The sequence below is a fragment of the Astatotilapia calliptera genome, chromosome 19 (genome assembly GCF_964374335.1).
Source record: "Astatotilapia calliptera chromosome 19, fAstCal68.1, whole genome shotgun sequence".
Lineage (NCBI taxonomy): Eukaryota > Metazoa > Chordata > Actinopteri > Cichliformes > Cichlidae > Astatotilapia > Astatotilapia calliptera.
In genome coordinates, this window is record NC_137440.1 from 16,114,361 (window position 1) to 16,132,166 (window position 17,806).

The 17,806-nt window shown below is 40.6% G+C and overlaps 2 protein-coding genes across 6 annotated transcripts in view; one reads left to right on the top strand and one right to left on the bottom strand.

Moving 5' to 3' along the window:
• Positions 1-6,043, bottom strand: part of pdss2 (prenyl (decaprenyl) diphosphate synthase, subunit 2) — a 33,316-nt gene extending 27,273 nt beyond the window's left edge. Inside the window, exon 1 of the mRNA XM_026151077.2 lies at positions 5,467-6,043. Within this exon, the coding sequence (XP_026006862.1) occupies positions 5,467-5,717 (251 nt within the window). The 5' untranslated portion in view covers positions 5,718-6,043. The remainder of the gene's footprint in view (positions 1-5,466) is intronic.
• A 4,914-nt stretch (positions 6,044-10,957) lies between these two features.
• The window catches only part of sobpa (sine oculis binding protein homolog (Drosophila) a), a 59,919-nt gene continuing 53,070 nt past the window's right edge, over positions 10,958-17,806 (top strand). For all 5 annotated transcript variants that reach the window (XR_003270571.2, XM_026151072.2, XM_026151071.2 and 2 more), the window contains exon 1: positions 10,958-11,474. Coding sequence is in view for 4 of the 5 variants with exons in the window: in XM_026151072.2 (XP_026006857.2) it covers positions 11,379-11,474 (96 nt within the window). In the remaining variant the exon portion in view is untranslated. The remainder of the gene's footprint in view (positions 11,475-17,806) is intronic.

The window sequence follows — 17,806 nt, forward strand, 5'->3', positions numbered from 1 at the left end:
TACCGGCAGGGATTAATGCATGCAAATGTATGACCTCACATGTGGCGTCGTATTGATCCCGTGTCTGCCTTATCCCCCCCAGTTTGCCAGGATTTAACAGATTTTATGCAATGCATCCGCCTCTACAGTGCACAGCAGATACATTAAGATGATGATATGTTTAGAGTATTGACTAACAGTTTAAACCGGTTTCCAGGATTTGACTCATATTTCCATAAAGTCAGGTGTACAGCAGGCAGTTCCTCACTGTAAAGCACAATGTGTAGCTGCTTTTAATAACACTGAAAGGATCCACTGATTCTTCGACTCTCTGTGATCCACGGTCCTTCTGCATTTAGTATTAAGAAACAATTCTTTAAGACATAAAGTGGTTTGATCAATGTGACATTTTCAAACTATTGTGTGTATCATTTCAATCAATATGACCACCTATGCCACATGCTGAAACTACCATTTAAAGTTGAACCAAACCATAGCGTTTGAGGTTTTCTCCAATATTTTTTAAGAAAGAGTACCAATCCTTTTTCTGTTTCTTCACACCAATTTTGGCCCATCTTTATATACTTTTTAGGTCGGCACTTTTGTAAATACTCACAGTATGAAAGTGAAATATCCTAAAGCTATTGTGCAAAAACTAATAACAATACGTTTCTAAAGGGGCCAGGTAAGAGGCAGTTGTCGATGTTTTATTTTCTCTTCTCAGTAGTTTAAAATTATCATGTAGAGCAGAGAAGAATTAAAAACTGATTCTCTTGCCAAGTTATACACAACCAAACTTAATGGATAAAAATAATAAGGCAGATTTCAATGTTTTGTCACATTTCACAGCAACTAAGCGCACCATCTCATCTTCATTTTATTTGTCATTTTGCATTTATGTGTGTACATTTTAATTCATTTAAATAGTCCAAATTTGTAATTCTAAATTGACTATAGGTATGAATGTTAGTGTGAATGGTTCCCTGTGTCTATGTGTTAGGCCTGTGACAGATTGGCGACCTGTCCATGGTGTACACTTTGATAGCTGAGACAAGCTCCAGATCCCCTGTGATGCTGAATTGGATAAGTGGAAGAAAATTAATTAATTGCAGTGCTGGAACTGGATGCAGAGTGGTAACAGCATAGACTGTATATAAAAAATGGACAAAGCCTGCATAAATGCTAAAGTTGATTTTGGACTCAACGTTAGCATTTTGGGGGGGTTTTTAGAGTCAGAAATGATGGTATTTGGATGACAGAGTGAAGCTAGTGAAGCAAGTTATCAGCTAGTTTTATTAACACTATTCTTAGCCTTTCTGCTAATTTATCCCAGTGGGCACTTATGATACTGCAACAAACAGAACAGAACAGAAAAGAAAAGAAAAGAAAGTGCTGCTGCAAAACGATCAGTCACTAGTCCTTGTTTAACACATTATTCCATCGAAAATCTACAGCCTATGCAAAATGGAAACTAGCCTCTTTTTTCTAATTTAACACAAATTAAAGTCTTTTTTTATAACACATTTGAAGGTTAAACACTGGCAGCAGCTACTTGTTCACATATTTGCTATTGGGAGTGTTTTTGTCTCTTCAGCAGTTCTTGTCTTGCTCTGGACTATTCAAAAGACCTCCGCCTATCTCATCTATTCTTTTGTACACTATGTTATAACCCTTCAGTCATGCCCACTGTGGGGGCTGAAGATCACATGCAAAGAGTAGAAGCCAGTAGAAGGGAGTTCTAGTCGAAGTCAAACTCTCAAGGACTGTCCTTAAAGCAAATAAAGTTTCTTCTCTCTGGGCTGCAGGCCTCTCGCTGTAACTCCACACTTTGGGGTGAAGTTAGCTGAGCTGCAGTTTTTGAGAATGAAAGGAAAGGAAAAACCGAAACCCAACTCCACGAGGGTCTGCCTGTCTGCTATTGTGGATATTTTTATCTGCCGCGCGTCTATGGCGGAGACACAGAGGGAAATACGAACCAGCCAACCCAAGCTGACAGTGAGGAGTCAGACTGTCAAGAGGTCTGCTACACCCCTCCCCCCCCACAGCCTCCCCACCCCCTGCTGCTACAACACCCAAATGGATTGTCATATCAGATTTAGGTGTATAGGTTATTACACCCTTGGGTTCCTGTTTCCAACACACCCGTCCGCATGGCAGGATTGAGTTCGAGGACTCTTCTTGTTTTCTTTCCTTAGTGCTGTTCCTGATTTCTTTTGATAAAGCAAAGTTCAGGTAACTCCCCGGATAAAGTTCAGGGATAATAATGAGTGCCGAGCATTTTTAGTCACTTCCTCTAAAATCCTTCACTGGACGTAAATGAAGGACAAACATATTTCTGAACTTGCTTTTGCACCATATAAACTGTTGCAAAAAATAAAAAAAAAGCTTTTGGACTGTGAACTGAGAATATTGTCTGCGGTTCATCTACAATAAATCTTTATTATAGACAGACACATAAAGTTGCAAATCACACAGTTGTAATTTTTGTGTCTTTATTGAATTCACTGGTTGGAAAAACAGAGTCAGTGGGTCTGAAATGTCTTGATTGAACAGCCCTCTTCAGAACAGGACTCTGATTCTTACTCTAAAAACAAGTTTCTTTTGAACTTTGGATCATTATCCTCTTTCCTCACTTAGACAACCTCTCCTAAGCTTCAGGTCATGGACCGCTTTCCTCTTCTCCTCCTTCAATAATTACAAAGCACAACACACATCAAGTAGCAAAGCTGACCCTAACCTGGATGGTTCCACCACCATGCTTCACAGTTTGGATTAAGCTTTTGTCCTGCAGTGGCATTTTTCCATCGATCCATTCGCTTCCGCTTATCCTTTTCAGGGTCACGGGGGGCCCTGGAGCCTAGATCAGCTGTCATAGGGCACGAGGAGGGGTACACCCTGGACAGGTTGCCAGTCTGTCGCAGGGCCACCACACAGAGACAGACAACCAGTCGCACATTCACACCTATGGGGCAAACCCCCCCCCAAACCCTCCTTTGAGCAAGTGTTTTAGCAACAGTGGAAAGGAGAAACTCCCTTTTAACAGGAAGAAACCTCCAGCACAACCAGGCTCAAGCAGGGTTTCAGTGCTGTAGTTCTGTCTGTAACCAGACTGAAATTAAGCAAAGATACTGTTTCCTTCAACAATCTGGAGCTGACGAGCAACAGCTTTGGCCAAGGAGTTTGGAAATAAACAAGAGTTTGGAAATTGGCCTCGAATTATTGTTTCCCTGGATGTTTTAAAGTAATCTGGACTACAGCCAGATGAAAGGGATTGATTGATAATAGTGTGAGAATATATCCAAAAGATCTGGGGAAGAAACTGATTTGAACTTGGACAACAGAACTGGGTGAGAGACTTGGAGTGGTTGAAGAGGTACAGACTCACAACACAAACTTCTTTCTTCCTGTCTATACTCTTAAAAGTTTTTATGGAGGTGTTTGTATATAAAAAAATCACTCTGAGCTTTATTTATGAGCAATGTTATACCTAAAAACCTTGTAGTAATTGACTTTTTTTTGCATTTCTGATTCATGCGGTGATACATTTGTAAAAATCCTTGAATTAAACACGTTAAAAAACTGGAAAAACAACTTTTGCACCTGATTTATGTTCTACAAAATTATGTTGGTGCAATAGTTGCCCTTACAATTTTAGCAAATTTGTAATACAAAGATATATATCCTCTGTTTAGGTAACCAACCGGGGAGTTTCGGGGTGATTTCTATTAGTTTATATCTTTAACATGTTTAATTGTAGTGTTGCACCTTAAGTCATCAAAGAAATCCTGCTCATTCCAAATATTTCTTGCAACTAAATGAACCAAATTCAGCCCAAAAACACTTTTGTACAAGAACTCAATCTTTATTAAATCTCAGCCAGTGGCCCCATTCTCTTCACATACAGCAAATTTTCTGCTGAATTGTTATGAGGGTTAATTTGTTTCTTCCTGCAGAGAGCTCCACACTTTAGAGTCAAGGCTAGTGCCAAACTTCTTAGCAGAAGAGCCTACAGTTGCTATCATGTCACATGTAGCTAATACATGTTATTGTAAGACAGAACAGCAATCAGAGTAATGCATTTAGTATCGGTTTATACGTTTCCTCGCATCTGCCAGTCTTGCAGTCAAAGCTGGGAAATTAACAGGCTATTAGCTGGCTTTACTTATGATATTATAGTATTCACATCAAACTATGGACACTTTCAAACACTTGACCACAGACTAAAGTGAGTCCTCCCTGTACCCCTGCATCAAAATGTAAAGAATGAAGCACTGAAATTTACGTGTATGCACTTTTCCAAATACACATAATTAAACTCCACTCTCAACGCATCGGCTGTTGCTTGACTCAAAGAAAAAACAACAACAACAAAAAAAAAACCCCCAAACAATAACTGCTGGTTGTGGTCAGCTGTTCTGTAACCTGACGGTGACAGAGTAATGAAAGGATTTACGAGGATAAATGAGGTCAAGTGCAGTTGTACAGTTGGCTTGGACTGTCCTATCATTATTTCATGGAAAACTAATGAAATAAAATAAAATCTCTGGATTAGATTTAATGTCTAAGACCACAGAAGAAAGTCGAAGAGGACAACTCATGAATTTCCTTGGTTCAGAAAAACATCTTCTCAACATCTGAGTCAAGAACACTCTGGAGGACATGTCACAGTCTACATTCAAGACTACATTCATGAATGAAAACAGAGGATTTACAGCAAGGTGCAAACCACCAGTTACACGCAAGAACAGGCAAGCCATTTTAGACCTTAACAGAGAACACCTAAAAGAACCTGCACCGAGATCTGAAGCATATCACATTTGTCAAACATGGTGTAGACGTGGGCATGTATGCCTGCCAGCACCACAGGTAGAGTTTACAGAAGAGAAGCATGACCTCAGAGGTGTACAGGGCTACACTCTCTGCTCAGATTCAGCCAAATGTTGCAGACAGAGCTCCACAGGGGAAATCAATAATCAGCCGACGCACACTGCAAAAGCAACCCAAGAATGGAATACTCTTCAATGACCAAGTCAGTCACCTGATCTCAACCCAAGAGAGTATGCCTGTACAGTTATTAAATACAAAACGGAGGGCAGTGAGACCCATAAACAGGCAGTAAAGCATCTAAAGGAAGGAAATGCTGTATATGGTGATTTCTATGGGTTCTAGACTCCAGCAGGTCATTGACTGCCAAAGATACAAGAAAATAAACAATGCTTTTATTTAAAGGTATATTAGTTCGTCTAAATACATCTGAGGCTCTGAAATAGCTGTAACACCTAAAGTAGTAATGCAGAATTATTTTTAAACCCCTCAAGTTAAAACTGAAATTACGCACTTTATTCCCATATTTCCCTAAAAATCAAGTTTTTAACGTATTTTAGCTAGCTGCATTTTCTAGATGTTATTTTTTGCAGTTATCTATAATAAACTCGCTATCTTTGTGTTTCTTTGTATTTATGGGGACCTGGTGAACCCGGTGTTTACCTGGCAGTGTTGAGGAGAGGGTGCTGAGTGCCGACCAACTTCCTCAGGTGCATGGCAACGTTACTGAGCTCGTCACTGAGGAGGCAGCGGAGGCTCATGAAGGAAGTCGGATATCCCACGATCTTCTCAGCATCGGAGACAACTTTGCTCCAGTTTGAGGATCCAGAGCTGGAGAACAGACTCAGCGTCCTCAGACGTCCTCGGCTGGACAAAGCCACGCAGGACAGTCGTGACCAACAAGGTGAAAACATCTTCTCTCCTACTTAAAAACACTCGAGTAGCCCACAGCTGCTTCTGACAGCAGCTACTGCAAGTTTAAACCGCTCATTCAACCGCTAATGCTGCCACATGTCATTGAGCCGAACCGCGTTTAAAAATACGTAAAAAATAATCTCGAAACTAAACAAACAGAAAGTCAAAGTCAGAATATACAGTTGTATTTCACTACCCACGACCTGCCACTGCAAGCCGCCATTTTTGCACACGTGATACGTTACGTCGAAATACGTAGTTAGGGCTGTTATCACATTCCGCCACGCCCCTGCTCCGGAGAGCACGCCCAACCAAACTCCTTTTTAAAAAAGGGGTATTTTAAAAGTTTGGGGCGGTGTTTTAATCGAAATATCACAAGGTGAGTATATATATCATAAAAAAAATTTTATTTTTTATTTTGACACAGTTTATTCAGCGGCAAGACCCTACATGTGACGACAGTAAAATATTAGTGACAGCGCCATATTAGAGTCACTGAATTTGTAGATATGTGAGATTTTCTTTCCCAACCTAACCGTACAAAATGAACTGTATAGAAGCTTCTGCCTCTGCCAGGCAAAGGTAACTCCAGTCAGTAATGTTTTACTTTTACGGAGTATGTTCAATTTTCAACTTCCTTTTGAATAAGTTCAAATTCATAGAAATGTAACTCAAAATTTAGACCTAGTGAGTCAGAATTTTGAGATGCTCACCTGAAATTGGCTTATGGGCAGCAAATAAATAAATAAATAAATAATGAAAACACCAAAGGTCGGTTGCGGGAAAAAAATCCATATTGTTCATTGACTAAAAAATGTTTTAGTTTTTACTATACATGTGTTGAGATTATTTTCATTTAACACTTTTGTCTCACAAATTTGCTATTTTTATGGTAAGTTTGTCATGGTTTTTCCTCCTAAATTTAATACTTTTATTTTATATAAGCATGCAGAGGTGAGCTATTATTATTATTTTTATTATTATTATTGTTATTGTTGTTATTGTTGTTGTTATAGTGTAATTAATAAGCTAATCTTTTTTTGGTCACTTGTTAAAAATTGCACTGCTGTCAGCACCAGCTTTTTAAGAGAAAATGTTTTATAATCCAGGATCAGAAAAGCAGGTGAGTAAACCAGTAAATACAGACCTTCAGAGTGTTGGTAGGAATCAAACTGGAATGTATGCTGGCGCCAGTGAAACTGACCGACGTAAATGAATATGTTATTTAGTGTCTTTCCACAAGTCTGAATGAAGACACTGAAGCAGAATGGAGTAAAATATAAATACTGACCAAATAAGGAAAAAAATGTGTTTTTGATTTAATCAAAACTAAACTTTAACACCTAAACTAAACATCTATCGTCACTCTCCACAATGATAGCTCAATATTTTGTGGGCTGTTTAACCATAAAAGCCTCCACACACATCAATGACAACAGCACTCACCAACAGCAACAGCCTCTCAGAGCAAGACTGCAAAACATGCTCATTAATGGCTTGATGAACATATCAAAGACCACGTGGTGTTGACCCATCCACCAGATCTCCCCAGATCACATCAAACAGATGGATTTTTCTATTTGGAGGAAATCAAGCTAGTACGACCATTCCTGTTTATCTCTGGATTTTTGAAATGAAAATCCAGAGGTTACAAATGACTTAATTAGTTGAGCCTGAAACAATGTAAGATAATCTACTAATATATAGAAACAATTATTTTAAAACAAGCAAAACTGTAAACTGTCAAAATGTTAAGTTATCATTAACATGTGTTATCCAGAAGTGAGCAAAGATCAAGAAAGGTCTCTGCATAGCAGAAAGAGCAGTGTCTGTGGTCTGCTAATGTGAGGGCCCATCTGCTTTCCATTTGAGTTGGATGTTATTACATACACATTTGTAAAGCTGCTGAATGAGGGCAGCACTGCTCTGTGATTTAATGTGTTTTATATGTAATGTGTGATCATTAGAGAACATCAGTTCTCCTCAGTTTTGTAAAAAAGCAGCCCTCTTTCTTTCTTTCTTTCTTTCTTTCTTTCTTTCTTTCTTTCTTTCTTTCTTTCTTTCTTTCTTTCTTTCTTTCTTTCTTTCTAACTGACAGTGACATTATTTTGCTCCTGCTTCAAACAGCTGTGAGTTTCATATTCAGTCAGATTACAGCAACTTAAAGGCATACTTCCTGAGATTTTAGGCCACTATGCACTCACTTTTGGTTAAATTGTGGTTTAGGCCTTCCCTAACTTATTATGTGTTTGTATTCAGGCAAATGTCAGATAAGAAAACCATGAATTTTAATGTCATGTCACATACTTCAGCTAAGGAAAACCCCTTGAAAATATCAACTGATTTCAAACTGTAATAATGAAAAGTGAGCGTCCTCATGTTGCAGTTCATGTAACCCAATCTTTGTGACTATATAACCGTTCCACAGTGTGATAAGGTAATGCCCTCACAGCCTCAGTGGTTTAACAAAGCTTTCATTGAATCCTCCTCCATCTGCTTATAACAGGACTGCAGAGAAGTCTGTCAAGGACAGCTTACACAACATAGAGCTGCATCCTCTTTTACTGTAGCCACTTACAAAACACACACAGATACAACGTTCTTGTGTTTAGGCAGTAGGAAAACTGCACTTTGTAACTGAGCCATGTATTCCTTTGGGTGATTTTGAGCAAAGAAGGTTAGGATCAAATTTAGTTTTAGCAAATTTGTACCAGAATTCTACTGATTCATGTAAGATTGCACACTCTGAGAAAATAAAGTACATTATTGTATCTTTAGAGATGCATTTGGGCTGTACCCTCTAAGGTACTTCTCTTTTACCCTAGACAGGACTTTAAAGGACCTTGAAAAATCTGGATAAGATACTTTATCTAAATAAAAGTCTAAATGAACTAAAAGAATATGATTTAAAAAGCTGAATCTAAGACACTATGAAGTCAGTAAGTCAGTGAGCTCAGATATGAGTGGACGGTTCAGACTGATAAAGAATTAAACTTGTCAGTTGTATTAAATGTTTTTATGCATCTTAAATAAAGGTATAATTTTAAAATCCAAGACTAGAAGTTTTACAGAATTTTGGTTTACATTAGGCCAAACACAGACCAGATGTTGAAAGACCTTAAAATTATACACATGTACCCTTAAGTCCAGTAATTTGCTTTAGGGTGTACACAGGTGTGGATTTTACATGTACGATCAAAAATTCACTTCGACTGTAGCCCTTTTTCAAAGTGTTAGATTTAAATTACACTAAACCAGACTGCTGTAAACCTGGGGGAGCACATTAAAGAAAGGGCTCCTGTCATGTAGCTGAGCTGCCACTTTGCAAGGCATGGCAAGAGCATGTAACACACAAGTCATCTCACCCTGACCCCACATCACGGTTCACAGCTCCTGTTCCTGCTGATTTTCCGGCTCAAATGGGTGTCACTATGCCACAAGCAGCCTCAGCAGCAGCAGCACTCTCAGCAGCTTCCCTTATTGTAATTCCACTTTAAGGCAGAGGGATGCATGAACCTCACGGCCTTGTATTCAAAGAAATATCACAGAGTAAAGGGCAGCTGGATCAGTTTTGTATGACACAAAGAAAATGATGCATTTTAGACATGAGGAAAAAACACAATTTATAAACATTCAGTCACATTGTCTTGTTTAAAGAGCTTTGCAAGACCAGCATGTACCGGCATGAATGTACAGTATATGCGATAATGTGTATACTGAGCTGATACATGTTTTCCTCCGGAACAATCAGACTCAATCAATATGGCCTACCGTGATTTATTAGGACAGATTTTTTTTTTACTGTAGAATATTGGATGGTAATGGAACAACTGCAGTAAACAGGATTGATCAGTATAGTGGAAACCACATTGTATAGATCAGCTCTGGAATTGATTTACATTTAAACTGTTGGACTCGTGCTCACAGTTGTATTGGAAAGAGAAATGTCCTGTAAGACTTCTGTAGTATCACTCTCATGAATCTTTCAAGTCTCTGCAAACAGGTGTAATCAGAATAAACCTCAAACTAAGTAAAACTCTGTGCTCATCTTGTCTTTGAGTTGCAGCACATTTCCACACTTCCCCGAGCTGGCTTCTGGCTATACCACCACTATCGCCAAGCTCTGCTTGTAGACCATCTGACCATTGGGGGGGATAACTGCTGCTTTGCTTTGCTATATCCATGCATCTATCTATCTAATTTGAATTTGAATTTGAATATTCTGGAGCATATCCCAGCTGTCAGTTAATGAGGCAATTCAAGGATATCAAAGATATATTTTAAGAATTTCCCATAAGTGCAATGGGCATTGAACACTTCTTCAGCTACCGTGCAGCTCACAGTTTGGGTTCAGGAGACAGACACTCTTTCTTCTTTTAAGATTAGGCTCCAGTCTTTCCTTTTTGATAAAGCTTAATTAGGATTGGATTTGTTTACCCTGAACCAGCTCTAATTTATGCTGCTTAGGGTTCAAGTTGCTGGCATACTTCCCATGATGCACTGAAGATTTCTCGAGCTCTCCCCATCTTTTCTTTCTTTAAGTTTGTGTTTGTGTTTTGTCCTGTTTGTTGTTTGTGGCCTCTCTCTCTTTCTCCTCACACCCCAACCAGTCGTGGCATGTGACTTCCTCCTTTGTGAGCTTGGTTCTGTTAAAGAGGAAGGGAGATCTTAATATTATAGAGTCACATTATAAGGCCTCTTGAGATGGCCACTTTTGTGAACTGTTGCTATATAAATAAAAGTAAATGGAAATGACACAGTTCGTGGCCTCAGTTGGTCCTTTGCATGTTGAGAAATTAGTGAGAAAAAGCAACACTGTGAGGGCCAGATGGAAACTTAATTTCAGGCACGCTGCACTTCCCTTCTGTCTGTGCGCACGCACACACACACACACACACACACACACACACACACACACACACACACACACACACACACACACACACACACACACACACACACACACACACTTTATTTATGCACCTGCTCCACACTTTTCTCTAAAATTCTCTTTGCAGGGAAAATCAAAAAGACATAGTTTCACTGAACCCCTGCAACACTGGCCGACCTACTGAAGCGCCACAGAGCTCTCCACCCACTGTACTTGCTCACTTCTTCCTACGCACTGAAACTTTGATTTCGTGGTGTTAAATGATTGAAGGAGAAGGGTTGGGAACTAACAGCATGATTAAATGTTGCTATGACCAACAGCAGGCTCCCCTGAAAAGGCTGGAGGACTGTGTGGGGGCACCTGTTTGCTGGTTACAGACTGTCACCATGAGGGAGCACCGCTAAGTGGATGTGACTGCTCTGATTGCACTCCATGGGAAAGCGAGAAGAAATAGCCTACCTCTGATCATCAACGCGTCATATAATGTTTCAGCGGACGCCCCTCCCCCTGTCTCGTTTTTTCCCCTCACTCAACCTCTCCTTTGACTCACAGAGGCGGCTCACCACTGGCGCACGGACCGTGGAGGATACGGGCAGAAGATGGCTGACTTAGCCGGGCACCGCAAGCCCTCGGCGGCATCACCAGCGTCACACGGGCCGCTGAAAAGCTGCAAGACACCCGCCGTCTGGCGACTGTAAACAGCTGCCTCTCTCAACCCCTCCTCTCCCCTCCTCACCGCAAATATTGACAGAAGTATCACAGAGAAAACATGGCAGAGATGGAAAAAGAGGGCAGACCTCCGGAAAATAAAAGAAGCCGAAAACCAGCTCACCCAGTGAAAAGGGAAATAAATGAAGAGATGAAGGTAAAGGGGGATCTGTGCCCAGCTGCATGTGATTACGCGTGGAGTGGCTGTGAGGAGCGTGCATGTGTGTTGAAGCACTAGCCAGGCAGTGAAAGAAAATACGATGCACTGAAGTGCAATTGGCTGCGTGATAGTGAAACTTTAATTTATGATGTTTTGATTTATCCAAGTTCTATTGTCACATCCACGCTGAACGCCAGGCTCTAAGCGCAGCCTGCCAATACCGCCTTGCACAATGGATGCGGCACCCATTCACAGCTACTCCTCTACTATTAAGTTTTGAGTCAGTGGAGGAATACTGTCGCTTCAATTCATGGCATAATCTATCCGTTTGTGTGCCCTGCCTTTCATGGCTCACCCAGAGTTAATGGAAAATCCAGTGCGTCAGTGAAGGCGTCAACAGAGCTTCTACTATTACTATTAATACTGCTACACTACAGCGCAGGGGAGAGCGGCCAATGTGCATAATTAGTGTAAATCAATGGGGGAACACTGGTTTCCCCGCGATGCTTTTGTGGGTTTGTCTCTGACTGGAGATGTTTTTGTATGCCTGCGTTTGTGTGTGTGCTTTTGCTAGTGTGTTGACCAGCTGCCCAGAGGCGTGTGATCCAGATGTGCGTCTGTGAGCTTTACGCACCCGACAAGAGCACATTGTCTCCCGGGATCGACCTGCACGATTCTCCCCCGTCGACATTCAAACACACGTTGTTTCTATTCCTGTGTTTTCTATTTTTTTCTTCGCTCGGTACACATTGTGATATTTGAGCCGCGAGCTCCGTGTGGTTCATTATGGAGCAAAAAAAAAGAAAAGAAAAGAAAGTGCTCGTGGCGTCTGTGTGTGTGACAGAGGCAGGCTGCGTGTCCGCTTTGTCTACATCTCCTCATTGTTTGTACACATCTGGCCGGAGACGCAGAAGCACCCGGTGTTTTCACGGTTATGGGATGAATGTGCAGGTGATCACACCGAGAATAACTGCGGCAATTGTAAATTTTTTTTCTTAGGTTGTCAGAGGAGATGCGAGGGTGCTGGCGTTGAGCGAGTCCTGAAACAACCCTGGAATAAAAATAAATAAATAAAAAAGAGCTTTTTTGTATGTAGACCCCTCCAAAATACCCCCGCGTTCACGTGTCACTGCTTCACTTATTTATTTGTTATTATTTTTAACTGTACAAAGAGGGTAATGTGCACTTTACTGATAACAAAGCAGCTGTCAAAGATGCATAAGAATGGAGCAGTAAACTGTAATAATTTTGCACAACTTCAAACCAGTGCAATCTACTGTTATTGCCAGCATTTGCTTGAACAGATGCATGCCTTCACTTTTAATTCTCAGAGTCCTTGTTTGTCAGATAAAATTCATTGTAAGCCTAGAGGAAGGAGAGTCCACGCTGTAACAGAATTTTAATTGAATGCACATTTTTTTGTGATGAAATGAGACCCATTTTCTCAGGAAGAATAAAGTTAACCCATCTTTCTCTCTCTCTCTCTCTCTCTCTCTCTCTCTCTCTCTCTCTTTCTTTCTCTCTGTCTGGTCCTGATGGCAGAAGGGAGGGATGCAGGGTTGTGGTGGTGGTGGAGGCGGGTGGGTGGGTGGGTGGGGTGTGTGTCAGGCAGGGTTTTCTCCATGGAGAAATTTCCCTAGTTCTAGTACTAAAGGTGTTCTCAGAGGAGCTTTTAAAATGTGCCCAATGTTTCCCAGCTGCCTTTTAGGCAGAAGGAGGTGTCTTCCTGTCAAATTCTGTAGCACAAGTCTAGGTTTGATTTTTGTCAGTTCTGTCATTATTTCAGACGTCAGCTATCAGGCTAAAAATCTATTTGCAAAAGACACAAATTAAAAAAAAAAATCACACTGAATGTCTCATCTGATAATTTATCACTTTGACCAAGTAATTATATGATGCCAGTCATCAGTCAGAAATGATGTTTTATTTGCAGGTCTGTGTTTTGCTGTTAGATGACAGATTTTGTGACACGGGTCATCATTCAGGATTCAGCAGAATTGACATCTCTTGTATGTTTTGGAGAGGTGTCATGCCCGTTAAACATCTCATTTGAATGGCAGCAGCTTAATTTGTCATCACTTTTATTTTTTAAATTTTGAATATGTGAGCAAATAAAGCTGTCAGCAGCTTGTGGATTTTAAGATATGACAATAAATGCGTACGGCAGTGCAGTGGATACACTGTAGAGCTGTGCCGATGGTGTGGAGGGAAAAGTGATGCCGCCTCGTGACAACTCCAATATCTCCATCAATACCAGGGGAAGCTACTAAAGGGAGTAGCAGATGTGGTTAAGGTGTCAAAACACCTTTAAAAGGCTAAACAAGTTCGATTGCAGCTCCTTACACAACCTTGGATTTCAACTCTCATTACATCACACAAGCTGTTGTCTATACACAATTAATTTAAGACACTGATCCAGTGGTAGAAAGTTCCACCTGCGTGCAGCCTTCACTTTAAATACCATGATTAATAAGTGTAATTTGGCATATGCAAAACCTGGATTCAGCTTTCTGATGCTCCCTGCAGAGCTGCAGTTAATTAATATTATGCTGCAGAGTTGCATGATGGTTGCCTCCTTCAGAACACCAAGTCCTGAGTTTAAAAGTATTGATTTTCTGCAGAAAACTTTTAGGTTCTTCTGTTCAGAACAAAAACAGACCTGATTTGTTCCCGTCTCCTCTTAAGATTCCCTCATCTTCAATAATACAAACCAAAGCTGGAGGAAAACACAGAAGGAGAGAGTGAGGCACACAATGTGCCCTTTTGAGGGATCATACTCCTCTGAAAAACTAAACAGTCTGACAGTGTTTCCTTCATCTGGCTGCTTAATGTGCGCCATGGTAAAATAAGCCTCGGTGAGTAATCTAGGAGAAGGAGGAGTGGGCTTGGAGGGGATATGAAATGCTGGAGAGTGGGGTAAGAAACAGGGGAGAAAGGAATGTATACAGCACTGGGCTGGCTGAGCTGTAAAAACTGTAACCCGAGCGTCTCCGCTGTATCACATATCAAGGAAAGTAAAGGGAAATGAAAGCAGAGGAGAGGGAGCATGGGAGTGGAAAAGTGGAGAGGAAGGAGGAGGCAAAGAGGAAACTTGGCGCGTGGATTCAGGAATTTTATCATGGTGTATTGTGTCCTGCTCTGGTTTCCACCCGCAAGGTATCCAGTTTCCACCATCATCATTACCACAAGCCCTACTGGCCATGTTTGGGTCTTACTGGAGGGGAAACAAGGGGGAAGACAGGCAGAAGCAGGGTCAGCTGCTGAACTTGTGACAGAGAAGTGTCAGCTTGTGAGGCGAAAGTATCAGGAGTAGGTCATCAATAAGCTGCTAATTATCCTGCAGATTTAAGTGAAAGCTTGTAAGAGTCCCTGTGAAAAGGGTATTTTACTGCAGATGGTTTCCAATTATTGACTGTATCGATCTGGGGTAGGCAATTAATTTTCCCAAGGGGCCACATGAGAAACAATAGGCCACACCAGTAGGCTTCTAGAGAACTAAAATTAATATTGAGCAGAACTAAGTTCCGCTTATTGGTGGCCTTTGGAAAATGAATTGCCCACCTCTGGTATAGATAAATACACTTAAACATCATAAACATACTGTGTGACCCATAACCTGTAGAGCACAAAGAGGACATCAGAAATGGCAAGGATTTACAAAAACATTTGGAACTGCAACTCAGACAGTGAAGCCATAAAAATCCATGACTATAGACTGTATATAAAAGATAGAAATAGCCGCCGTGTCACCAGTTTGTCACCATGTTATTCTTTAGTAACTATATTTGAACGAGAGGGTCGACTATTTGCTAATGCTGGCAAGCTTGGCGAGCAAGGTACCACCCGTATGCAATGCACACTTGCTAATAAGCACTACAATTTAACTTACTAAAAGCAGTTGCACTGACTCATTAGAGTGCCCATTGATACGTTTAATTGCACCTCTCTCAAATTAGCCTAGCATTTACCTGTTGGTCTTATCATCTGCATCAATTAAATTTTTAAACTGGGATTAAATGTTTGCTGTCCGTGAGTCCTCTTGGGTCTAAGTCAGCGGTTCCCAGCCTTTTTTGTACCACGGACCATTTTATGTCCAACAATATTTTCACGGACCGGCCTTTAGGGTGTCGCGGATAAATAAAACCAGTACCGGTACCAAACAGAAGAAGATTTATCCATAACACATGGGAAAAGACCCAAGGAAACCGAGTTAACGATAAAAACAATGAAAAATAACAATATAAACTGAGAAAAACCCTGAAAACCATAAATTTCGCACCCAAGCCTCAACTCTCACGGCCCGGTACCAACGACTCACGGACCAGAACTGGTCTATGGCCCGGGGGTTAGGGACCGCTGGTCTAAGTGACATAAAAGAGTAAGCATGAGGGTTGGTGCACGTGTCTGCATGACTTCTCAGACTCATCCGTGGAGAATTTACATTACAATGCACCAGCTAAGCATGAGCCCTAGGCAGTCCAGCGGTCCGTGTCTTGTCAGGAATTGAGTATAATCTAAGCCTCAATAAAATAAAATATTCAAGTCTAAGGGTGAGTCAACCTCAAGTGGGCATTTGAGGAACTTGAATTTTTCACACGTTTATTTTGGCTTCATTTTTTAAGCCCTCTATGTTGCAACTTGACGGGCATATAAGAAATAACCTTTAAAAACGCTCAAATCCACATCTACAGGGTCACAGTGACCCTGTAGATGCTTCAACACCTCTTTGATGGATTGTCAACTGCATATGATAAGCTTCATAAATACAGTCCTGAAGTATTAGATTGCACTGGATGAAGGTGTCTGCAGTAATGTAGTGGCCTCTCAGTGTTAGAGATGGCAAACAGTAGCGTCTGCTCTGACAGCTCAGTAGAGGTGCTGTCGCTGTAAGTCACTGCGTTTACAAACAGTCTATGTTTATGTACTATTGTGCCTATTTGTGAGTTTTCATAATTTATCTTTAATGTTTCCTTAATACACTATATGGCTTTGTCTTTGTTTTATCACTCTCATGCTTCCTGCTCTCATCTGTGCTCAGAGGGTTTTGCATCTTCAGTTTTCTTTAATTGTCTATAAATGCCATCTACCTGCCTGTGACTGTAGGTGAAAATTGTCCTATATTTGCATAACGCGACTTCACTGCTCACATTAATTAACACGCACAGTACCTTTGAAATAAAATAAATGTAGACCATAAATAAACCATTTTAGGAGAAAAGTAAAGGCGAAGAGCTTGAATTAGAGAGGCAGTCAGCAAACACAAGCAATACTTACTTCTTAGAGTACTTAGTACTTGGAGTACTTAGTTCTCCACCCATCACATGTTAGCAGAGAAGGATAAAAAAAGCAAGCGTGCTTCATAGGTGTTGTATTTATACTGTATATACAAAGACATTTAGTGTTATAATCCCCCCAATGAATCATGGAAGGCTGGCTGTATCCGTTTAAATCTATGTTTTTGTTACATTTCTCATTTCTTTGTTTACTTGAAAGCGACAGAGCTCATAGATTAACAGAAAAATACCTGTAAATGAGCCAGCTTTAGACTTATGGGGTAATTTTCATTTACTGCCCTTGGTCTGTTCCTACAAGAGCAACAAGAATATCAGTGATCATTCCAAACTGGATCTATCAGGTTTTCCAGTGACTTAGCTTCTAGAGGTTGCAAGTAGCCTAGAATGGCTGTTTCTGGATTATAAGGAGATAAAGTCCATAATAGTGGAGATACATTTTACATACATACATCATTTTTTCCGCAGCATTGCAGGCATTTTAAATCAGGATAATGATAAATGCTTAAATCTGAAAGCCTGCAAGTCAACAAACCGATTCAGTAAGTCAGCTTTAGCGTCTGTTCCTGTCCACAGTGGGCTGACATTAGCCACTCGTGTACTGGTCGTAGCAGACCAACTCAACTTTTTTTGGTATGAATTCAAGCCTCACTGTAAAAGAAGGGTTATTCTATTTCTTCTTTTGTTTTTAAATACAGCGTATAATTATCTTTGGTCATTTCATGGCTTTTTGAAACCGCAGTTCTAGAGCCAGCAGTCAGTCCCTGCTGTCGTTCTTTCTCTTTACTGCTTCACTGACAAAAGAGCACATGGGTAACAGCAAGTAAAGTTGTAGCTTTCACTTCACCTCTTCACCATTGCATGGAGAAACCAACACAGTGATGAATGTTCTGTCTTACCATCAGTCAGCATGAAAAAAAACATATTTCAAGGTCGATGTCGTGTGAAGGTCCCGAGACTCTGAGACATCCACAGGGCTTGTTAAGTCGGGCTGAAAGGGTGTGCTGAGGAAATTTAAAGGTACTTTTTGTCATTTCC